This window comes from Schistosoma haematobium, chromosome 4, assembly GCF_000699445.3.
Source record: "Schistosoma haematobium chromosome 4, whole genome shotgun sequence".
NCBI lineage: Eukaryota > Metazoa > Platyhelminthes > Trematoda > Strigeidida > Schistosomatidae > Schistosoma > Schistosoma haematobium.
The window spans coordinates 38,415,840-38,436,791 of NC_067199.1; the positions used below are offsets into that span (position 1 = coordinate 38,415,840).

At 36.2% G+C, this 20,952-nt stretch overlaps 1 protein-coding gene across 2 annotated transcripts in view; it reads right to left on the minus strand.

Annotated features, from left to right (window-relative positions):
- Nucleotides 1-17,353, minus strand: part of STX1A_3 (Syntaxin-1A) — a 43,994-nt gene extending 26,641 nt beyond the window's left edge. For both annotated transcript variants that reach the window (XM_051216351.1, XM_051216352.1), the window contains exons 1-6: nucleotides 17,292-17,353; nucleotides 12,687-12,818; nucleotides 12,560-12,643; nucleotides 12,406-12,505; nucleotides 7,512-7,586; nucleotides 1,799-1,872 (exon numbers count right to left, since the gene is read on the minus strand). In XM_051216351.1, coding sequence (XP_051066928.1) covers nucleotides 1,799-1,872; nucleotides 7,512-7,586; nucleotides 12,406-12,505; nucleotides 12,560-12,643; nucleotides 12,687-12,719 — 366 coding nt within the window. In that variant the 5' untranslated portion in view covers nucleotides 12,720-12,818; nucleotides 17,292-17,353. The remainder of the gene's footprint in view (nucleotides 1-1,798; nucleotides 1,873-7,511; nucleotides 7,587-12,405; nucleotides 12,506-12,559; nucleotides 12,644-12,686; nucleotides 12,819-17,291) is intronic.
- Nucleotides 17,354-20,952: the final 3,599 nt, after the last annotated feature.

Sequence of the window (20,952 nt, forward strand, 5' to 3'; positions counted from 1 at the left end):
TGTGATTTTTGGTTTTCGATTCATACTTTAATTGATATCCATTAGTGACGGAAACTTTCGTTTAGAAAAGATAGTTAGAAGTCACCTATATCCATTACTCACAGTACCATTCGACTTTATTAACATGTTTCAAAATTCCCCTAAAACAGTCTTGATAAACATTCATATTGAAATATGAAATAGAATGGAATTATATACTATTCTATTCATCAGAACTAAGGATCGTATTCCCTGTCAAGTACCTGATCCAAGAGTGTATCAAAGGAAAAAAAAGTTGCTTTCTGCCATCTCAATGAGTATCTATCAGTTTACTTGCTTTCGTACAGCACGTATTGGTCTTACAAAGCATGTTGCTTGCAAATGCATATACGGATGCTACAAGATGTGGTACTTGAATGAAGAATGCAAATTTACCAATAGTTCCATGATCAGCATAGCAGTTTGTGGAGGTTATTGGATTTCATAGTACACATCAGAAAATGACCAAATTTAGAAAACTAGTGAAAACTGGGAAACATTGAACAATTCTTTTAGCTTATTAAAGAAACCTCAGTAATGAGCATCCACAGCGTCATCGGGGCTCGAACCCAAAACATACAGGACTCGAGGTGAGCACTTAACCTTAATGATCTACATTTCTAACTTCAATAAATTCGTGATTTTGTACACATATCTTTCAGTACTTTAAGTGGCTAATTGTCTACGGTCAATCCATGATATAAACGATGGGATTTAACAATCTTCGTAAACCCCCATATCGATCATTACCATGCGCTTATTAATAACTAATCTTGGAAGTTAATACCTAAAGTTCTAATGATAACCAGTGGCCAGTGGAATTCAACCTTGTAGGGTGTCAGGGAACTATCTACTAATGCCAATGGAAGACGACCGGACAATATCACGGACTGACTGAAGTTAGAAATGCAAACTCAGTAGTTTAAAGGTCAGCTGCTCTCCACTAGATCTGAAGTTTCTGGGCTCGATGAAGGCTACCACTTTGAACACTGCCCCATTTAATTGGAAATCCACAAAGTACTAATATTTAGTTTTGTGCCTGCTTTATTCTATTAATTATAAGCTCTCGTTTAATATATGAATTATTAACAAGTTCATTTCGATTTCAAAATTACTGTGATTTACATATGACCCTTTGTATTTCATTATTTTACTCTAAAACATTAGCTTGAATAGACTCGTATTTTCCTCATTCTTTGTGCGTTGTTGTCTTGTTGACCATATATTTATTCGTGTAGCTATTCTAAGTTAGTGAAATCAGGATCAAACCGGATATACAGTACCAGCTAGATCAACTCTCTCCCCGCTTATCAACCTGCCAGGTCATAGGTCAGTGGTAGGATAGTTTTCCTCTCTTCGTTTTCAAGGTCACCCAGTCACAAACGGGGTTCACATGTTACAAGTCTCAAGGTCGTGTTATGTAACCTACCACATCAATACAGTAAACGAGATCAAGACAAATCTCTCTCCTTTCATGTCAAGCACAAAATAGTGGGCAGACAAAACAAAGAAGATACTGCTATATAGTAAAATGACCATAAATACGATCGATATGGGACAGACGAAATGTGGCTAGCAGTAAAATCCAGGACGATCGTTTCATTTTATTCCCAACTTGAAAACAGGCTATCATCAATACGACTGTATAAATTTGATAAATTAAAATCTCGCTTCCAGAAAATTCTCTTCACCCTGAATTATTCTTACTTTCCTTAATAATATACTACTTAAATAGAATAACAATGAATGTATTCACAAAATATACCATTCCTTTTTTTACCTGAGTTTTACGAATACGTAAATCAGCGGATGTAGCATCTTTAGCTTCTTGTTCTCTGATTGTTTGTTCCAATGCTATTTGGAAATTTGTAATAAATAAATAAAAACAAAATTGATAATGAAAACAGTTTAAAAGGATAATTTGAAAAATTAAACAATTCCGATCTAATTTTATAAATGAGTTTAAAGTTAACCACTTTCTATACAAATAAAGTGTTATAAACTGTCAAAATTGATGTGTAGTGGAGTTTCCGATTTGTGACTGAAGAATTATGAGTTGAGTACCAAATCATCCGGCATCGTACATGGATTGGTCTACGTTTTAGAAATTTTTATTTTAAGTATCTTTATGATCATTTTCTAGATATGGAATCCAAAACATATTTTACTCAATCTAGGATGTATAAGCCGGATTACCTACATTCCAGTTTTGATAGGTAGGTAGATATGAACTTGGTATTGATCGACTCAATGACGATGATAGTTCACTGTAAGCTCAGATCTTATCACAGTTGTTCGAACATAGAACATTTAGAAGGTTCATAAATATTCTGAGAACACCTCCTAGCGAAAAACAATACTAAAAAGCCTTTCGGCTGACAATATCAAATGTTGTCTTAAGGTCAATAAATATGACTACATTCAGAGGTTAGCATGTGTTCGTATTATAAAATCTGTCAAATTAGTGGTGATCCAATTGATTAGTTCTGATTTCACTCTATTACTTACAACGAATGCGATACTAAGGGGTCTTTAGATAAGTGTATATCGAGGAAGGCTTGGAAATTCGCAGATGTAGAGCAAATTTGTAATACTAGACTAAAATCTTGAATGAGTGTTTTAAGTGAGAGAAAGAGATTGATATCTAAAATTTCCAAAAACACAGAAAAACCTCTGTTTTCCGATCTACATGGGGGCATAAACATAGAAGGCTGTTTAAACGACATGTCATTTTACAAAACCCTTATCGTATTTTATACTGAGTAACAGTATCCAAAACACTAATCACTCAGCAACTTGAGACCGTTATGACAGAACAGAACCTTTGCTATCAAATTCAAGACTCAATGACAATGTAAACTCTCGGTAGCCTCCGAAAACAAAACAGTGAACTTGAAAGAAAAAAATCACTTTCAAATTAAATTACAACGAAACTGAGCTCTAAATATACTTTAATGTAACTCGGTTTATGTCATAAGAAAGGCTTGATTTAGTGTCATTTATAAATTTGTCTTTATTGCCTACTTGACTGGAGTTGTAAGGAAAATGATGACCGCGAGATCGAAGTATGGTATTTCAAGCTAACTTATCATTTAAAAAGGTGGACTCAGATTTTGACACAATCATATAGTTTTTGTTGAGATATAAAAGTCCTCAGTACAGTTATAGGTATATAGGCTGTAAAATACACATTGCCAAGAAGTTCCAAAACAGTACGAGATATATGTGTATTTCTCCCTGGATTTCAACTGTTTTTTTAATTTATTTCAATTCGTAATGAAAATTTTTTTAAACAGTGTACTAATATTGTGTTTGGTTTCTATGTTGTTCAGTTATGTATCGAGGGAATACTCAAATGTCTTACAGTAGGTCAATGGCTATGAAACCTGAATTTTCCAAGATGCAAACTCAGAAGACATATGAGAAAGAGAATAATAACTATAAATAAACCCTGACATACGTCTGTTGAGAACGTTAGATACCCAGAACTCACTTGGAAAAGGTCCTAATTTTGTAATTTTATTTTGAAAATTTGAATTTTGTTTTCGCGCGAAGAGACGCTTAGTTGACCTACAGCTTACATTTCCCGCTAAAAAACCCTTGACTGTCATTAGTTGACGGACCTTTTTTAGTACGCTATTTTGTGACTCTCCCAAGGGCTTTTCTATCATTGTATAAATGAGTTTGATTTGTGTGCTTAGTGATCTCGTATTTTCTGGGTGCTTGTAGAATACATTCTCTACGCCTGATCAAGACTTCTTGATCTAGGTAGCAAGGCCGGGGACAACGGATTAGAATAGCCTATCGTGTCACTGTATCTTTGAACTTCGTTCTGTTTGCCGAGTAAAATGAACTCGTAATAGCATTCAAGCATATCAAAGTCATGCAATATTTCTTCTGTTTTCAAACTTAAATAGATTAGTTTATGCAAAGAATATAGTTATGAAGTAATCTTGGTGTTAATATTATATAGTCATTACATATATATTACTCTTTCCTCTAACTTTTCATAAACCTTTTTCATTATAAGAAAAATTAATTTATTTTTTGTTACACGTAGCACAACACTTGAAACTGTCTTATTTTTAACTTTGAGAACAAAAAGAAAAGGAAAGTACGTAAAATACTTCTTTTAAGTGTTTCCACAAGTGGCTACACGTCCATTGAAATAACCATAAAAATAAGTGGTATTCACCTATCATATACATATGAAATCTAGTTATAATTTAAAACACAGGTAAGTTGATTATCCATATAACTTTTACTGAGAACATGTTGTGTTGTTTGGATGAGATATTTTAAAAGTCAATCAATAAAACTATTCAAAAGCTAATCATGGTACCAGAAGTCATTCAGGTCTAGAGTTTTTAAACGTCTCACTAGTAGGAATCCATAAATCATCATCATCATTATCATAGAAAAGAAGACTACCACCATCTCAAACAGAAAGTGAGTTGAAATTCAGAATTACGCATGATAACAACAACACGTGATGTAGTACAGTTTATATAACGTATAAGAATTCTTATGTGATTAGTGAACCCAGTGAACACTAAATGAGCGTTTTCTAAATTTTCTAACAACGTATTTTAGTTTTATTGATAAATTCGTACAACATTCAAAATGTTTCACACAACTGCAATCCTTCGATCAAATTGAAATAGATTATTTTTATTCAGTAGTCTGTCAGTAACAGACTTTATCAATTTGGAACGGATTTTATATCATCAGGAATATTCTCATGACATAAATTGTGTAATTTTCAATGAAAAATTGAGTAAAATTACAGTCTGATGATTGAACAAGTCAAATCTAAAGAAGTGTTAACATAAACAGTCAATGAAAAATCATTTGATGAAGTGAGTCTTTAACGACCGAAGTAGTTAGAACATGTACTACGTAAGCCCAACCAACCTCTGCCTCCATTCATCATGTCGGCTAGGGTAGCAATAGGTTGGAAGAAGACTATAGATGGTCAAAAGAAGACGTGACATCAGTCCATGAAGTCACAAACTGTGGGATTGAGTTGTGTAGGTAGGTGCAGACTACTACTTTGAGGTCCGCGCGACTATAGCGACTCAATATCTGGGGTTGTTGGGCTATAGAACTCAAAATCTGTTGTCATTGCTTAGATCAAAAGTTTTAAAACCACTTCACGATTTTCATTCTGCAAGTTCACTAATTTCTTCAGAATCACATTTTCTGTGTTATATATCCGATAAGAGTGGACTGTGATTAGTTAACGGTTACGAACAGATAAATATATGTGAATTGTAATATGTACTTTCCTAACCCTTTGTATTTGTTATATAATTCGGTTCGGGCATATTTCGTGTTATTGATCAGTGTTTAGATTAAGCGTCTGACATTATAAAAATAATTTGCTCTAAAAAACTGAACACTCTGAAACTAGGTCTAGTGTTTTTCACTACCACTGATACTTTTATAACATCTAATAAGATAGTATGCCCTGATACTTTCATTTCTGTGTGCCATGATTTTGCAGCTTAAACCGATACATCTGAGCTAGTTTCTTTTTTTATGACTAATTAGTTGATAGTGACAGTGGAGTTTCAAAATAAATAAGAGAACATTACGGAAATCAGAGCATATATATAACAGGAGCCCGTCTACGGTTACTGCCTGTTCCAAACCCAAGGGAAGGAGGAGTGAACATAGGGTTTACAACTTAATACCATAAAACAGAACTTTCTTTAGCAAATACAACAAAATTATAGTTACTAATAATTCGAAGAAACAGTTCCAACCTCTAAAATGTTTATTCTGTTATAACTCATCTTTCTTTGGATCTTAGATACTAGGCTACTAGGATATATTCATATCTATTAGTACTTGTTTATTGATTGTTAGTTGGCGCTATGGCCAGCTCAGTTTTTTCGGTCCACTTATTTTCCAACAAACTATCTAAGCAAAGATGGATGGTAACTAGCAGTGGAATCCAAGACGCGCGTTTCGTCCTATTTAGGACTTATCAGCTGGATATGCCTGCATCCCAGAGTTGATGTTCACTCCGAGACTCAAACCCAATATCGTTCGCTTCAAACACCATCGAGTTATTCACTTAGCTACTGAATCCTAATAGCCACTAGGTTGTGCAATGGGGTGACTAGCAGGCACATCTAGCTGAAGAGTCCTAAATAGGATGAAACGCGCGTACTGGATTTCACTGCTAGTCACCAACCATCCTTGCTTATAATATTTGTGACTTAAGGCAATATCAAGACAATCCGCACAAGATGCACATATGCCAATAACAAACTGATCAATTGCAGTCATAAACATCAATGGGAAGAATCAAACGAACAATACAAAAATGAATCAACAAACTATCTGTTTATTTGAACTGAATAGTTATAAATGCTAACTGAATATACTTTCAAACTATCATAAAAAGATTATAAATTATTACGATGATAAATACTGTAAAACTCAAACAGAAAAACTATAGTTTTTGGCATATTTTCTTTTTTTTTTAAGTATCCTTTGATTAAAACAAGAAACAAACCTACTGGAATTCAAGTACCTTATAAATATATATGATGGATGAAAAATGTAGTTATAACAAATGAACTGATAAGAAAAACGACCGAATATTTAGTGGAAGGTACCGACGGTTAAAAAGTATTATTTTCAAATATAAATTTGTTGCAATTTAACACAAGTGATCATGAGGATACTTTACCGTAGCAAAATTTATAGTACTGAATAAAGGTTATTATTATTATCATTATCAGGGAAGGATTTTTGTGGATATTATAGTAATTTAATAGTTGAATTCATAAGTCAGTTGAAGCTAGACCACTACGGAAAATCTGGAAGCACTGGACAACCGTTTCGTCCTATTGTGGGACTCCTCAGCAGTGCACATCCACGATCCCGCTTTAATTGACTCATGAATTCAACCATTAAATTACTATAATATCCACAAAAACCTTTATCTGATTACAATCATCAAATGCTCACTAGTGACTGTTTCCAACAGGTATTTCCTGGAGTTCTAGTGAGAAACCGTGATCAGTGAAGTTCAACCGGATCTACTGTGAGATAGTAACTCATTGATGACAATAGTGGACGGTGGCGCAACTTCGTGGATTGGTTGAAGTTAGATAATAACACCGTTGGATGCCAACTCAGCGGTTTAGTGGTCAAGCACCCTTCCGCGAGACTGATAGGTCTTGGGGTTTGAATCTCGCGGCGGGCGGAGTCGTGGATGCGCGCTGTTGAGGAGTCCCATACTAGGAAGAAACGGCCGTCCAGTGCTTCCAGGTGGTCTAGCTTCAATTCACATATGAATTCAACCATTAAATTACTATTATTACTACTGTTATTATTATTATTACTGTAATTTGGTTCGATGGAAACCATGTCATATCATATTACCCAGTTTAATTAATCCATGCTATAAATTAATAAATTTAAAAGAAAAGATAAATGAAAATGAATGATCAAAAAAAGAATGTATACACACTTACATTTTAGCTTAAGTCGAATTTCTTTAGCTGAACGTGTAATACTCTCATTTAATTCTTCTAGTTGTGTTTTTGTTTCTATGAATTAAAAGAAAAAGAAGAATAGTGAAGTGTTATTAGAAATTATAATTATTACTGATGAATATACTCAATGGATATCTTTAGGAAATGATAATAGAAATAAAAAAGGTTAAGATTTTTTTATAAAATTAATTATTTGAATTGAAAGGGGGGCAAGACTATAATTTATGAACGAACCGATTAGATTTAGGATAATAAGTCTTAGATTTTGGAGCGAAATTCATTCATCCATTCATTTGACTAAATAGCGTTTTGGTATTCTAACTTATATCAGTTCGTGATGAAAACCATAAATATAATTCCTAACTCTAACCATAGACTGTAAACCATAATTCTAATTCTCCATACTGCTTTGTAACCCTTATTTGGTCCCACATAGTATATATATATATAATACAGTGAATGAACATTTGACTATCATTAATTCACATGATAATAACGAGTGTACTACTTCCCATGGTTATTCCTTAGTAACTGTTCAAACGGACTAGTAGAACATGATTACTATCAATATTATCTTATTTCTAATTTGTAAATGCCCAGATTTCGAGATTATCAAACTTTAATTCACCAATTTCAGTTTGATTGTTTTTTACATAAGAAAACATTGTATGTCAAATAACAAAGAAGATGAAATGATGATTATTGTTATTAACTTATTTACCATGTAATTAGCTTTGAGTTACACCCTAACTGTAAGAACTAATGATACTACCCGGTTGCTGAAATCTAAGCAGGTGAAACAGGTTTTGAACTTGTGAATTAGTGGATAACACAAATTAATCAAGAAAAAAATAGACTTCAAAATAAACTCATTTTAAATTATTCATCATAAAATGTTAGCGCGTGTGATCAATGAAACTAAGATGTAATCAGCGAAGGATAGGCTGACAGACAATCCGTTTAGTAACCTCTTTAATATGTGAATTCCTTTCTGTTATTGTTTTCTACTTCAGACTTCATTACTTTTAAACTGCTTGCAATTATGTTAAACAAAGTATGAGCTAGTTTTCTATATTTGATTGTGAGTCTTGTATATGGTATAATATAATCACAGTTTGTGTACATCATATTGATTGAGTATCCAGCCAGTTTAGTGGTGACATAATCTCAGGCACAGGTTATATTATAATATCATATCATGATAAACAGAAATATGCTTATTTTGCTACTATATCAAAAAGTGAATAATCAAAAAAACATCCAGAAAACATTAATCAAGACAGAAAGTAACACTTATAGTTTTCCTGTTGCTATGGCAACAATATTTATGGTGTAAAATGTGATCATAATTTCTAAGTGTGTTTACCATTGTCTAACAAATGCAATGACGGATGGTAATCAGTAATTTTCATATAGAAATATCATGACAATAACTCAGGTTCATTTAACGGAACAACAAATAGTTGAATATAAAATACTATTCCTATTTTTAATACATTTTTACTGTAATTTTTTTTAAAAAGTCTGATGTGAAATTTCCGTTACCGTGTGTAAATAATTTCTCACCCTGAAATTAATTAGCACTTTAGAGGTTATCGATTTTGTTTCTGTTTTAATAACAGTACAGTGTAAAACAAAATAATCATCTTACTAAATCAAATAACCAATTCTATCAGTCAGTCAGCTACAACGTAGGACCAGGCATATATGTGCATCAGTTCAAGTTCCCATACCTCATCAGCACAACAAAATGAACACCAAATTCATAAAAGTAGTCAATTAAGTGGTGGTAATATATAAAAGAAAGATTGCATATAAGGACATAGTGCAGGAAGAAAGAATTAGTTCGTAGAAAGAAAGATAAGAAGCGATTTTAATCTTATGGTTTAAAGGAAGATAAAGAGTGTACACACCTACGCCATTGTGATCGATCTTCATTAACTATTAAAGCGTTAATAACTGCTTTAATCATTGATATACATATGGTAGTATTATTCTGTGATCAAAAATGATCTTGATCTCTAATGATTTGAATCGTAAAATCTTATCAAAGAGCCTCATTATTTTAAATGGTTTGCATGTTAGACAGAAATCTAGTTATTTCAAATAGTCTTACTCTTATTCTAATATCGTTTGGATGCAAATCTGATCCGTATGTAGGACAAAGAATTATGTATACTTTAGTCTCATTATGTCTTTGGAAAATATATTGATAGAACTTGTGAACAATACACATTTATCTCGAAAAAGTAAATGAATATCACCTGATTTATACATATGGAAGAAATTAGACTGGCATGTACTATAGATTTGTATAATCGCTTTGCCTGTAAATGGAGTATAATTTAATAAAAAGACACTTGCTGAAACACAAAACAGTATTTACTCAATCAATAAAAGAAACGAGTATAACTTCGACTTGGTGATCAGCCAGTAACATCACCATCGACAAATATTTCTGGTTCTTAAAGTTGGATAGTTTATTTGTTTACTTGAACACATAAACATTGGTAAAAAGGGGCACCAAGAACATATGCGTCACACAATAGCAATGTGGCCAGTAGTAGTTATCCTTGATTTGTGAAGGCTGTGACAGTGTCCGAGTGCACAAACCGGAGCAGGTGGTTTACTTATGGGACCACACCCAGAGCCTTTGACCCAGAGGTCTAATCCACAAGATAGTGCAGCAACGTTAGGGGATGCAGTCCCATGGTAGCTGGTAACCAACAATAGGTTCATACGCCTTTTTGGTCTTCCACACACACTAACGCGGTTAAAGCACTGGATATTAGTTTTTCGTTCTCTCATTTCCGTAAATAACAACCCCACTGAGAGAAGGCAATGATTAGAACTTCCCTGAAAATGAGTAAATACGCGTGGCCATGTAAGAGCATTTAGAGAGCGAGAACGAATTCTCCCTACCCTCGGTTGTACCAAGGCATTTTGAGGCCTGATTTGGGCCTCGCCGACTGCATTTACTTAAATATCAGTGTTCACACAAACACATAAACCCAGCATCTTTCTCTCCAAACGCTAACGCATTATCTGTTGATCTATTGATTCCGGGTAGCCAAGAGTTTGTGCAATGTGTATGGATTTTATTTGCAAGTCCTTGTAGTTTCCCGTTGCTGATGTGTTAAGGACTGCAAATGATTAGCACGTCTGCACCCTGGAAGGATTTCCTCAGTGTTACCATCTAGTCACAAAATTATCATTCAAGGTGAATAGTGGCTAACAGTGGAAAATAAAAGAGGTTTTAAGTAAAAGGTTTTGGACCGCATACTGTTTACATGTGAATAAAAATGATATTGCCTGGCTACCCAAACTAAAGTAGTTGTATGGGGGTCCGAACTTAAGGCTTACTGACTGAAAGTCACATGCTAACTACGCCACAGTTATCTAAAGTTTTACTCCACTGAACGTTAATCATTTGGATCGTTAAACCACTACTATGCATTAACTTTAAATGTGATCCAACCAAATATGTCGAAATATCGAAGGCAAAAGTTGTAATACGATTAGTACATGTACCAGTAGATAATTAGTGAAGCAGCATGATATTCACGCGGATAACCATGAACATAAATTTAACTGGAAAAGTGTTGGAATTTTGGATCATAGAAGCTATAAGAATGTAAAAGAATTTCTATGAGCATATCATTTAGATCAACTAGCAATCGATAAGCAAATAAACAAACTGACATACCAGCCCATTAAAAAAACGGTCAGTCAGCCACGAAGTGAGAAGTCAACCAAAGAAGACAGCCAATATGAACGTAAGAAGTGAAGACAATAAAATCTGCGAAGACTATTAATTGAAAGAAAAACCATCAAAAGAACTGATGTGACGCTTATGGAGTAACTAAAAAAATCTCATTGCTGAATAAAAAAGGAACTGATGTCATCCATAACGATAATTAAGGCTCCGCAACCAAGCTATCCAGTTCAGAGAAGACAACACCACTAAAAACATTCAGCTTACAGTTGCAGAAGTAGTTTAGTGAAAAGGTCAATCGATGACAATCAGAAGTGACTTAAAGGAAAAGGGCATTTCACTGGCAGAAAATGGATCAATTTCATAAAGATTATAGTGGTATATATGTGAATGAGTATTTGTGAATTTTATTCGGTAACCAATACAATTTGCCGCTCATTCTTGTGTTCTATCTCAAGGTAGTCAGCTTAAGGGGTTAGCGCGTAGCACACCGTGTATCGGAATCAGACATTTGGACACCGCCCATCACAACAAAAATCTCCATTATTTCAAGAACCCTTACTATAAATCATGACTCAATGGCTGACACTAAAATGTTTATAGCACCGAGACAAAACGCAATCGTTAATATATATACTATTCTGTTACATTCTTTTATATACAACACACTTCGATCAATAAAATTCATTTTATTTGTCCCAAACGAAAATAAGAATGGGTTGGAAACAAAACCTAATCCAAGATAAGTTGAAACAAAATGGTACAGAAGTCAAATTACATAAATTTTTGTTGAAAGAATAATAGGAAAAACTTCTAGTTCCTTTCGAATTGGCCCTTTTACCTTATTAGGATTTATCTCACAATGACAATAATGATATTATTTTTTTGAAAATGAACTTGTTCAACAATAACAAAAGTCAATTTATACCTTAACTCAGTTGGTCAATCATAAAACGATGTAGAACAGGGAAAAAAATATGCCTCATTTTAAGATATTATGTCTTATACCGGGTATAAAGAGAAAAAATTGATAAGATAAAAATCAAAGGAATTATCACAAAGTTCAGTTATCCTCTTAAAAACTTTATTAAATCCAAGATTATTTTTATACTACTCAGATAAATAATGCGTGTTGTATTATTTCGAGTTTTTACTTACTTGGATTTTGTTGAAGTGCTGACAAAATTTCACCATGTTTTGTTTTAACTTGACTTATTTCTATGCGAGTCTTTTCAATTTCTCTTCGAATCCATTCAACCTAAAAAGAAATTATAATTTTATACGATTACATTAACATAGATAGTCGAAATACTTCACTAAAGAAAAGATCCATTTGAGAACCACCATCTACTACGACGGCTTCTTCTGATGATGGGAGATTTGGTAGTTCGTTATTCTATTCACAAAAATTATTGTTCAATAATGAAGAATTGTTTTACTTGTCGTAGGACTGCGAATAAATCTTTGGCCATTGTTTACCGTACAAATTAACACTTGTATACGAAGACAGTAGTTGTTGTAGAAGTAGAATTAACTTAAAAATGAATGAATTCCTGTCATAGAAAATGAATCTACAAAAGTGAAAGAAAACATGAAATCTTTAAAGCTTTGGTGTAGTATGTAAAAAACCAATAGCAAACAACAAATAGCTAGTCACAATGTGTCAAGTAGTAACAGAAACCAAAACTGTGAATTAATATACCATACTATGAAACCCTAATTGTACGCATGACCTGAAAGATTTCTTAGTTGAGATATATTTTCAAAGTTTAATTTACGGCCAAATCCAAGCTAGACCATCTTTGAAAACCTAGAGGTACCGGACGGTCGTTTCGTCCTAGTATGGGACTCCTCAGCAGTGCGTATCCACGATTCCACACGAAGGACTTGAACCCGTAACATTCAGTCTACCGCGCGGACGCTTAACCTTTAGACCACTGAGCCGGGATCCAACAGTGTTAATGTCTAACTTTAATCGATCCATGATAAATTTATTTATTTTATTGTTCATTCAAACACAAACAGTGGTACGAGGATGCACCATACAGATATCCGCTACACAAATTACTTGATTTGTGTGAGGGCTGTGACACTGTCCAGGCGCCCAAACCGAGACAGATGGCTTTCTTAGGGGGCCACTCCTCGAGCCTTTGACCTGAAGATCTATTCCACAAAATAGTGAGGCGACGTTAGGAGATACAGTATCACGATAGCCGGTAGCCAATAATAGGTTCATACGCCATTTGTTTCCTTAGGATCCTGGAGTCAATGTTCACCATTGGTTTGGAATCAAGGTTTTCCAACCCACCAACTCGGTTAAAGCGCCGGACATTCGCCTTTCGTCCCCTCGATTTTGTTAGCAACAGTTATGCCGTAAGAAGGCAGTGAATAGGACTTTCCTGACAGTGGTTGTATGCACATGGCCCCCCACTCTCGACAGTATTAGAGCATTTAAGGGCATGATACATTTCCCAATAAAGTTATTAGTTCAAATCCTGAGTAGAAAGGTGAAATGTTTAACTTTTCAGCAATATATTTAGCCAGTTTATTATACCGATCATTACACATTAATTTCCCCTGTTTTTGCTATTTAGACAAGTAGTTAAAATTTACGAAATGAATTTGTCAAACAATGAGTCCGGTTAGTTCGAGCAACTGCCAGTGTCTGCGTTATGTCAGAAGCCCGTAGATAGATTTAGAAATGTCATACATCATATAATTTCTTGAAATTTTTAATAATTTAAAATATAAAAATGCAATAAATTGAGTAAAACCGACATGCCAAGATGTTGCATATTATTTCAACATTATTGAAATGTGCCTCGTCAAAAATTAGGGAATTCGGTCAGAATTGTCGGACTTTAGATAGCTCGTTTTCAGCCGGTTGTAACGTTGATAATTTGTCGTAATCGATCTTAGCTGAAGTGAGGGTGTTTATTGCTATCCTCCATAAGGAGTCTGTTATGTCATTGATCTGTCTACCCAATAATATACAGGAGAAAACTTGTCTCGATTTATGCTAAGGCCTTGATTGGTTTAACTTTGAAGCTAGAATTGTGTGGGCCTGAATTGAGACTAGCGGCCTTAGGGAGATACGAAAACTTGACAAGCGAGAAAGAAGACGAGTCAATTGGAACAATACTCGATTTATTTCCGATTTCCAATCCAGATTAGTGTAAAAAGATACATGAATAAACAGATGACTAACATGACCAAAACGAACAAACAATTATAAAAATACAATAATGTCCAAACTGTGCAGAAGAATGGAGGACAAAAGGTTACGTTTAAATTACAATTACAGAAAAGAGTATGGCAGTGAGTCATAAATTAAATGAAAGCTTATGATTTATAGAATAAAGTAGGGAAAAAAACTAAATGTCAGTATTTTTGAAAAACCGTCTCCAGAAATAGTTTCCGCTCTGTCATAGTTTTCTTTGTTTCTCTGTACACATTAGCGTCTGCTACTTCCATTTTAGCACATTTTACGAAATGGATATAGGATGTGAGTTATGAGATGAATCCTAGTTGATGTACTTCGGGTAGACCATATCAATTAGTATTTCTTAACAAAGGTTTGATTAAGGTCTTGTGGTCAATAAACATCGTAATGAAAATTATTGATTACTAAGTTATTAGCCAAAAGTTGTCCTCCAAAGGTATTATATCTTGTTTGAGTACAAGTGGTTTCAAGTCTCCATCCACATGTTGTAGCAGTACTGTTTTAGTGACAACAGTAGAGGCATTAGTCGTGATTGTCGAAATTGCTTCACTATTTCTTCGAACTACTGACGTCAGTTTATTGCGTTTTTAATATTTTCAAACAGTTGAATAGCTTTTGTTAACAGGTGTAATGGGCATGAGAGACCTCGTAATAGTCAGTTAGCGGTTGTAGTATAACAGAGCAGCTAGGAATGAAGCGCGGGAAAAGTTCACTAGTCCCAACAACAGTATAGTTTTAAAGTCTGGCAATGGGTAATACTTAATAGCTTACACATCATCAGACGTTTAATCGATTACGTTTCACGCGGTTTATTTATTGTATATCCATATGCTGATGACCTACTCGGAGTCAGTAACCACGAAATACAATAAATAACTCACCTAAAAACATTACATGAAAGGTTAAGTGGATATTTTTTATTAACAAACTTGATGAAATTCACAGCTAAACCTATGACCAGACTAAATATTTTGAGTTCTATGTCCCTGGGCTCCAACTAATAGTAAGATGGTAGTGATAGCTGTTATTTATTTATTATTATTTGAACATAAATATTGGTACAAGGGGGTACCGAATACATACGAATATACTCCATAATATAATGATTATTTATTTATGACTGTATACCTGATAACAAAATTGTTGAAACAAATGTCCTATCAAATGATCCTTGTTTGTTAGCAAGCTTGAGTGTGAGCATAGGATTATGCAGATTTTGCTGAGTACTTTGCACTTTGATGGGACAAAGTGACATCATACATATGCTAATGAAGTGGGATTTGAGTAGTTGCTGTGTCGTTATACATCTAACATCGTATGTGTGTCCAAAAACCGAAAAATATAATCTCTCAGGTAATGGATGCAAACAAAAATTGTGTACTTTCTTCAAAGTTGTCTCCATAACATAATTCACATAAAATAAAAGGGGAGACAAAATTGTTAATTTGGGACATTATACAGAGCGGTACTATATGCACTAATTCTACACGCTTTTGTATAATATTCCCAAAGTACTTGTGTACTTGGTAACACATCACAGTGAGAGGATTCCAAGAATTATATTGGTGAGACTATAATTTATGGACGACCCTTGAGCGGCGTAAAGGTGACCTTGAGAGTGTGCACCTAACAACTAAGATTAAATGAAGGTTATAAACCGGTGTGAGGAATTAAAATTATGGTTTACAGTTAATGGTTAGGAATAAGATTTAGGTTTTCATCACGAGCTGACATCAGCTATAACGCCAAGACTCGATATAGCCAAATGGGTGGATGAATTTTGCACCGAAATCCGAGACCTGTCATCTTATACCTGATTGGTTCGTTCATAAATTATAGTCTCGCCATTATATTTCATACAAGTTAGTTGTGATCTCAAGAAACAGCGTGTCTGCTTCCGCCCCCAAATGCACTGGTACGGCAGGGAGTGGGGGAGTTATTTCTCCCTTTCTAGGTGCTCTCACATGGCCATGTGCATACAACCACTGTCAGGAAAGTCCTATTCACTGCCTTCTTACGGCATAACTGTTGCTAACAAAATCGAGGGGACGAAAAGCGAATGTCCGGCGCTTTAACCGAGTTGGTGGGTTGGAAAACCTTGATTCCAAACCAATGGTGAACATTGACTCCAGGATCCTAAGGAAACAAATGGCGTATGAACCTATTATTGGCTACCGGCTATCGTGATACTGTATCTCCTAACGTCGCCTCACTATTTTGTGGAATAGATCTTCAGGTCAAAGGCTCGAGGAGTGGCCCCCTAAGAAAGCCATCTGTCTCGGTTTGGGCGCCTGGACAGTGTCACAGCCCTCACACAAATCAAGTAATTTGTGTAGCGGATATCTGTATGGTGCATCCTCGTACCACTGTTTGTGCTCAAATAAATAAACAAATATAAATAAAACGATGTGAATAATTTCACACACATAGAGACCGCCCTTTCAAAAAATGGAAAATCCGGCAATAAACTTGCAACTAAATGAATTGTAACTATATTTTGTGTAGGTTTAATGAACTGAACTTTCGCTAGTTGGTTTTACCTCAAGGACGGGGGAACTCGGAATTGATTAAACACAAAGTAAATTGGCTGAGGCGAAATACTAAGGCAATTGTTACAATTTCGTTAGGAGATTGAGAACAGTACAATAATAGCTGACGCTGATTCAATTTGTAAACAACCTTTCTGTTAATGCTAAAATCGAAATTGCATCACACATACAACAAAAAACAGCCTTTATTATTGTTTATCAATTTCAGAAACTTAAAAACTATGGGAATTGTATAGTATAGTACTGAGAACTCAATAAAATTCACAACATACCTTAAAAGGAAATTGTTCTGCAAAACCTTGAAAATGCTCTAAGGTCTTTCAATTTCCAATATCTCTGATGCGAGTGAGATTAAATCAATTGTTTTCTCTGAGTTCGCGCCCAAGTACTTAGGTATTGTTCCATGTCTCTGACATCATATAAGTAGATTTTACGTGATGAATATGGTGGTTATTTTAACAGTGGTATGTATAAATCTGTGCATTTGTTCTAGGAACTTGGAGTTGTAGCGGTAAATAAATCCCCAAAATAAATAGCTCTGTAAGTTTTCGACATTGGATGCTGACCACATGTTTTAGTGGACTCATCTAGCTGAAGGCGCTCGGTCAGGCATCCGCACCAGATCACGTGTGGTAACGCCGTGCTCAACATCAACCGCAATCGCTAGCCAGATTAGATCAGAGAATTCCGATATATTGGTCATCGCCAAATATACTCTTCCGATCTCCTCGACTCTGTCTTTTGATTTCTCTGGGTGGGAACGAAATATATTAGAAGGTGTTACTGGTAGAAGCGTTGTCAAACACTGAATACCTGTGACATCATCATTGGTGAGACTGACGTGATCTGGTACACCTTATTGCAACTGTGAGTCTGTTCCTTTTTGGGATTTTTATATATCATTGCCTTATTTTTTTATTTTTTTAAACATTGTGATTTTTTTTCGTAATTTTTCTTGGATATATATATTTTTTCCCATCGTTCATTATCGTACTTCATATTTCATCATGACTGAACAGAAACCCAAAATACTCAAGCTTAAGACTTTGTCCCCGCCTTCGTTTCAACTCATGCCTTTCTGGCCCGACAATATCGAAGCCTGGTTCTGCTACGCAGAAGCCGACTTCCACGAGCACAGCGTGATCGACACACGTGCACAATTCCTCGCAGTAGTCAAGGCACTACCGCGCGAATTCAACAGGTACGTAACACCTAGTATGTTTGCTAGTGATGTTTCCGATCCTTACGAAATCTTGAAACGTTCGATTCTTAAACGAGGAGACCTAACCGATCGACAAAGGTTAGATCAACTCTTCAATAACATTGACCTGCAACATGGTTCTGCGACAGACATGTTGCAACGGATGAGAGAGGTTATATGCCCAAGAACTTTCGACGAAGGTCTATTCAAACAACTCTTCTTGTCAAAACTTCCCCAACAGGTGCAAGCAGTTCTGGTCTCGTTCCAGAACAACGCCTTAGATGAGCTAGCTGCATCTGCCGACCGCATTCTAGAAATTACGAAACCTTCTACTACCGAGGTATCTTCAGTCAACGAAAAACCTCAAACGACTCAGGATGATATAACCGAGTTATGTCACACACTCATGCGTTATCTTAGTCTTCGTACCGACAGTAAGAGATCGCGCACCCCAAGTAGAAGCATGTCACGTAGGCGATCTGTCTCTAGACCACGAGAGACAGATAACCCCGACTGGTGCTGGTATCATAACCAGTATGGAAAGTTTTCCAGAAATTGCAGAAAACCCTGCAATTTTCCCAACACGAAACCGAGTGACTCGAAAAACAACTCGGGAAACTTCCAAGCCGGCACGCGTTAACGGCAACCGTAGCCGGCGAACATAGCCGTCTGTTATACGTCACAGATGTGACGAGAGTTCGCTACCTCGTCGACACTGGCGCAGAAGTTAGCGTTCTCCCAGCAAATCCTAACGACCGGCTTCAGGAATCGACCCTAAACTTACAGGCGGCAAACGGAAAACCGATCGCTACGTATGGCAAAAGGTACGTTTACCTTAACGTGGGTTTACGCAAACCCATCCACTGGATTTTCGTTATTGCAGATGTTTCTATGCCAATCATTGGTATGGACCTTCTACAATACCACAATCTGATCATCGACACGCGCAAACGGAGGCTAGTAGACGGAAACACTAATTTGTCCGTTTGCGTAACTTCCTTTTCTGGTTGCAGATTATCCCCAGTCACAGTTAAGCATATGATAGACCCACTTTATCAGCCACTACTCGATAAGTACCCTGGGATACAACAAACTCAACCGGAACTACCGTGTGTAACCAGCAATGTTACACATCACATCACGACTACAGGACCACCTGTATTCTCTAAAGCACGACGACTAGCTCCTGAAAAGCTAAGGTTAGCGAAAAACGAATTCGACCATATGATAGACTTAGGAATCATACGACCGTCAAGTAGCCCATATGCATCTCCGTTGCACATGGTCCCTAAAAAGGACAGCAACGATTGGCGTCCAACTGGTGACTATCGGCGATTGAACGCGAAAACCATTTCCGATCGTTAGCCGTTGCCTCACATTCACGATTTGACAGCTACCTTGAAAGGTACAACTGTTTTTTCGAAAATCGACTTGGTTAAAGCGTATAACCAAGTTCCTATGGCTACTGACGACATTCCGAAAACAGCTATCATAACTCCCTTCGGACTCTATGAATTTTTGCGAATGCCTTTCGGTCTACGAAATGCTGCTCAAACATTCCAAAGATTCATAGACGACGTTTTCCGAGGTCTCAACTTCGTACATGCGTATGTTGACGACTGTCTAATCGCAAGTCCGGACAGAGAAACACATCTCAAGCATCTGGATCTTGTTTTCGAACGACCACAAAAACATGGCATAACTGTAAACGTTCAGAAATGTCAATTCGGAACCGACTCGTTAGACTTCCTAGGACACACTATCGATGCTCAAGGCATTCGACCTCTTAGGACCGAAGTGGCGGCCATTCTGGATTACCCAGAACCGACCACCGTCAAGCAATTACGCACGTTTAACGGCCTCGTAAGTTTCTATAGACGTTTCATACCCAAATGCGCATTACTCATGAAACCTCTTACCGACCAACTTCGTGGAAATGCGAAATCCATTAATTTGGACGACAACGCACGAAAAGCATTCTCCACAGTTAAGGAACTGATTGCTAAAGCAACAATGCTCGCACATCAGGACACCGAAGCACCCATTAGTATCGCAGTAGACGCATCCGACTCGGCAATCGGAGGAGTCCTACATCAATGGGTTAACAACTCATGGCAACCCTTGGCATTTTTCTCTAGAAGGTTGCTAGACACCGAATCGAGGTACAGCACATTCGGTAGGGAACTCCTAGCTATGTATTGTGCTGTACGACATTTTCAACACTATATCGAAGGCCGTGAATTCACTCTTTTCACGGACCATAAACCGCTCACTTTCTCGTTAAGCTCTCCTTCAGACAAGTACTCTCCCCGTGAGTCTCGACAACTGGACTACATTTCGCAGTTTACTTCAGCCATTCAACACATCTCTGGAGCAAACAATGTAGTTGCAGACGCCTTATCTCGCATAACTTCCTCGAACAGTTTCCAAGGAATCGACCTTAAACTTGCCGAGCTTCAAAAAGAAGACAGTGATATTCAGCACGAGTTATCGTCTACAACACTTAAACTACGCATCAAACAGATGGGAACAGGTAACGAAACCTTACTTTGTGACACATCTACAGGTAGGGATCGCCCAATCGTTCCGAAACATTATCGACGCAATGTCTTCAACACAGTGCACAAACTTTCTCATCCAGGTGTTCGTGCAACCATCAAGCTTATAGCAGAACGGTATTGCTGGCCTGGCATGAATAAAGACGTGAGGGAGTGGGCACGCTCCTGTGTAAG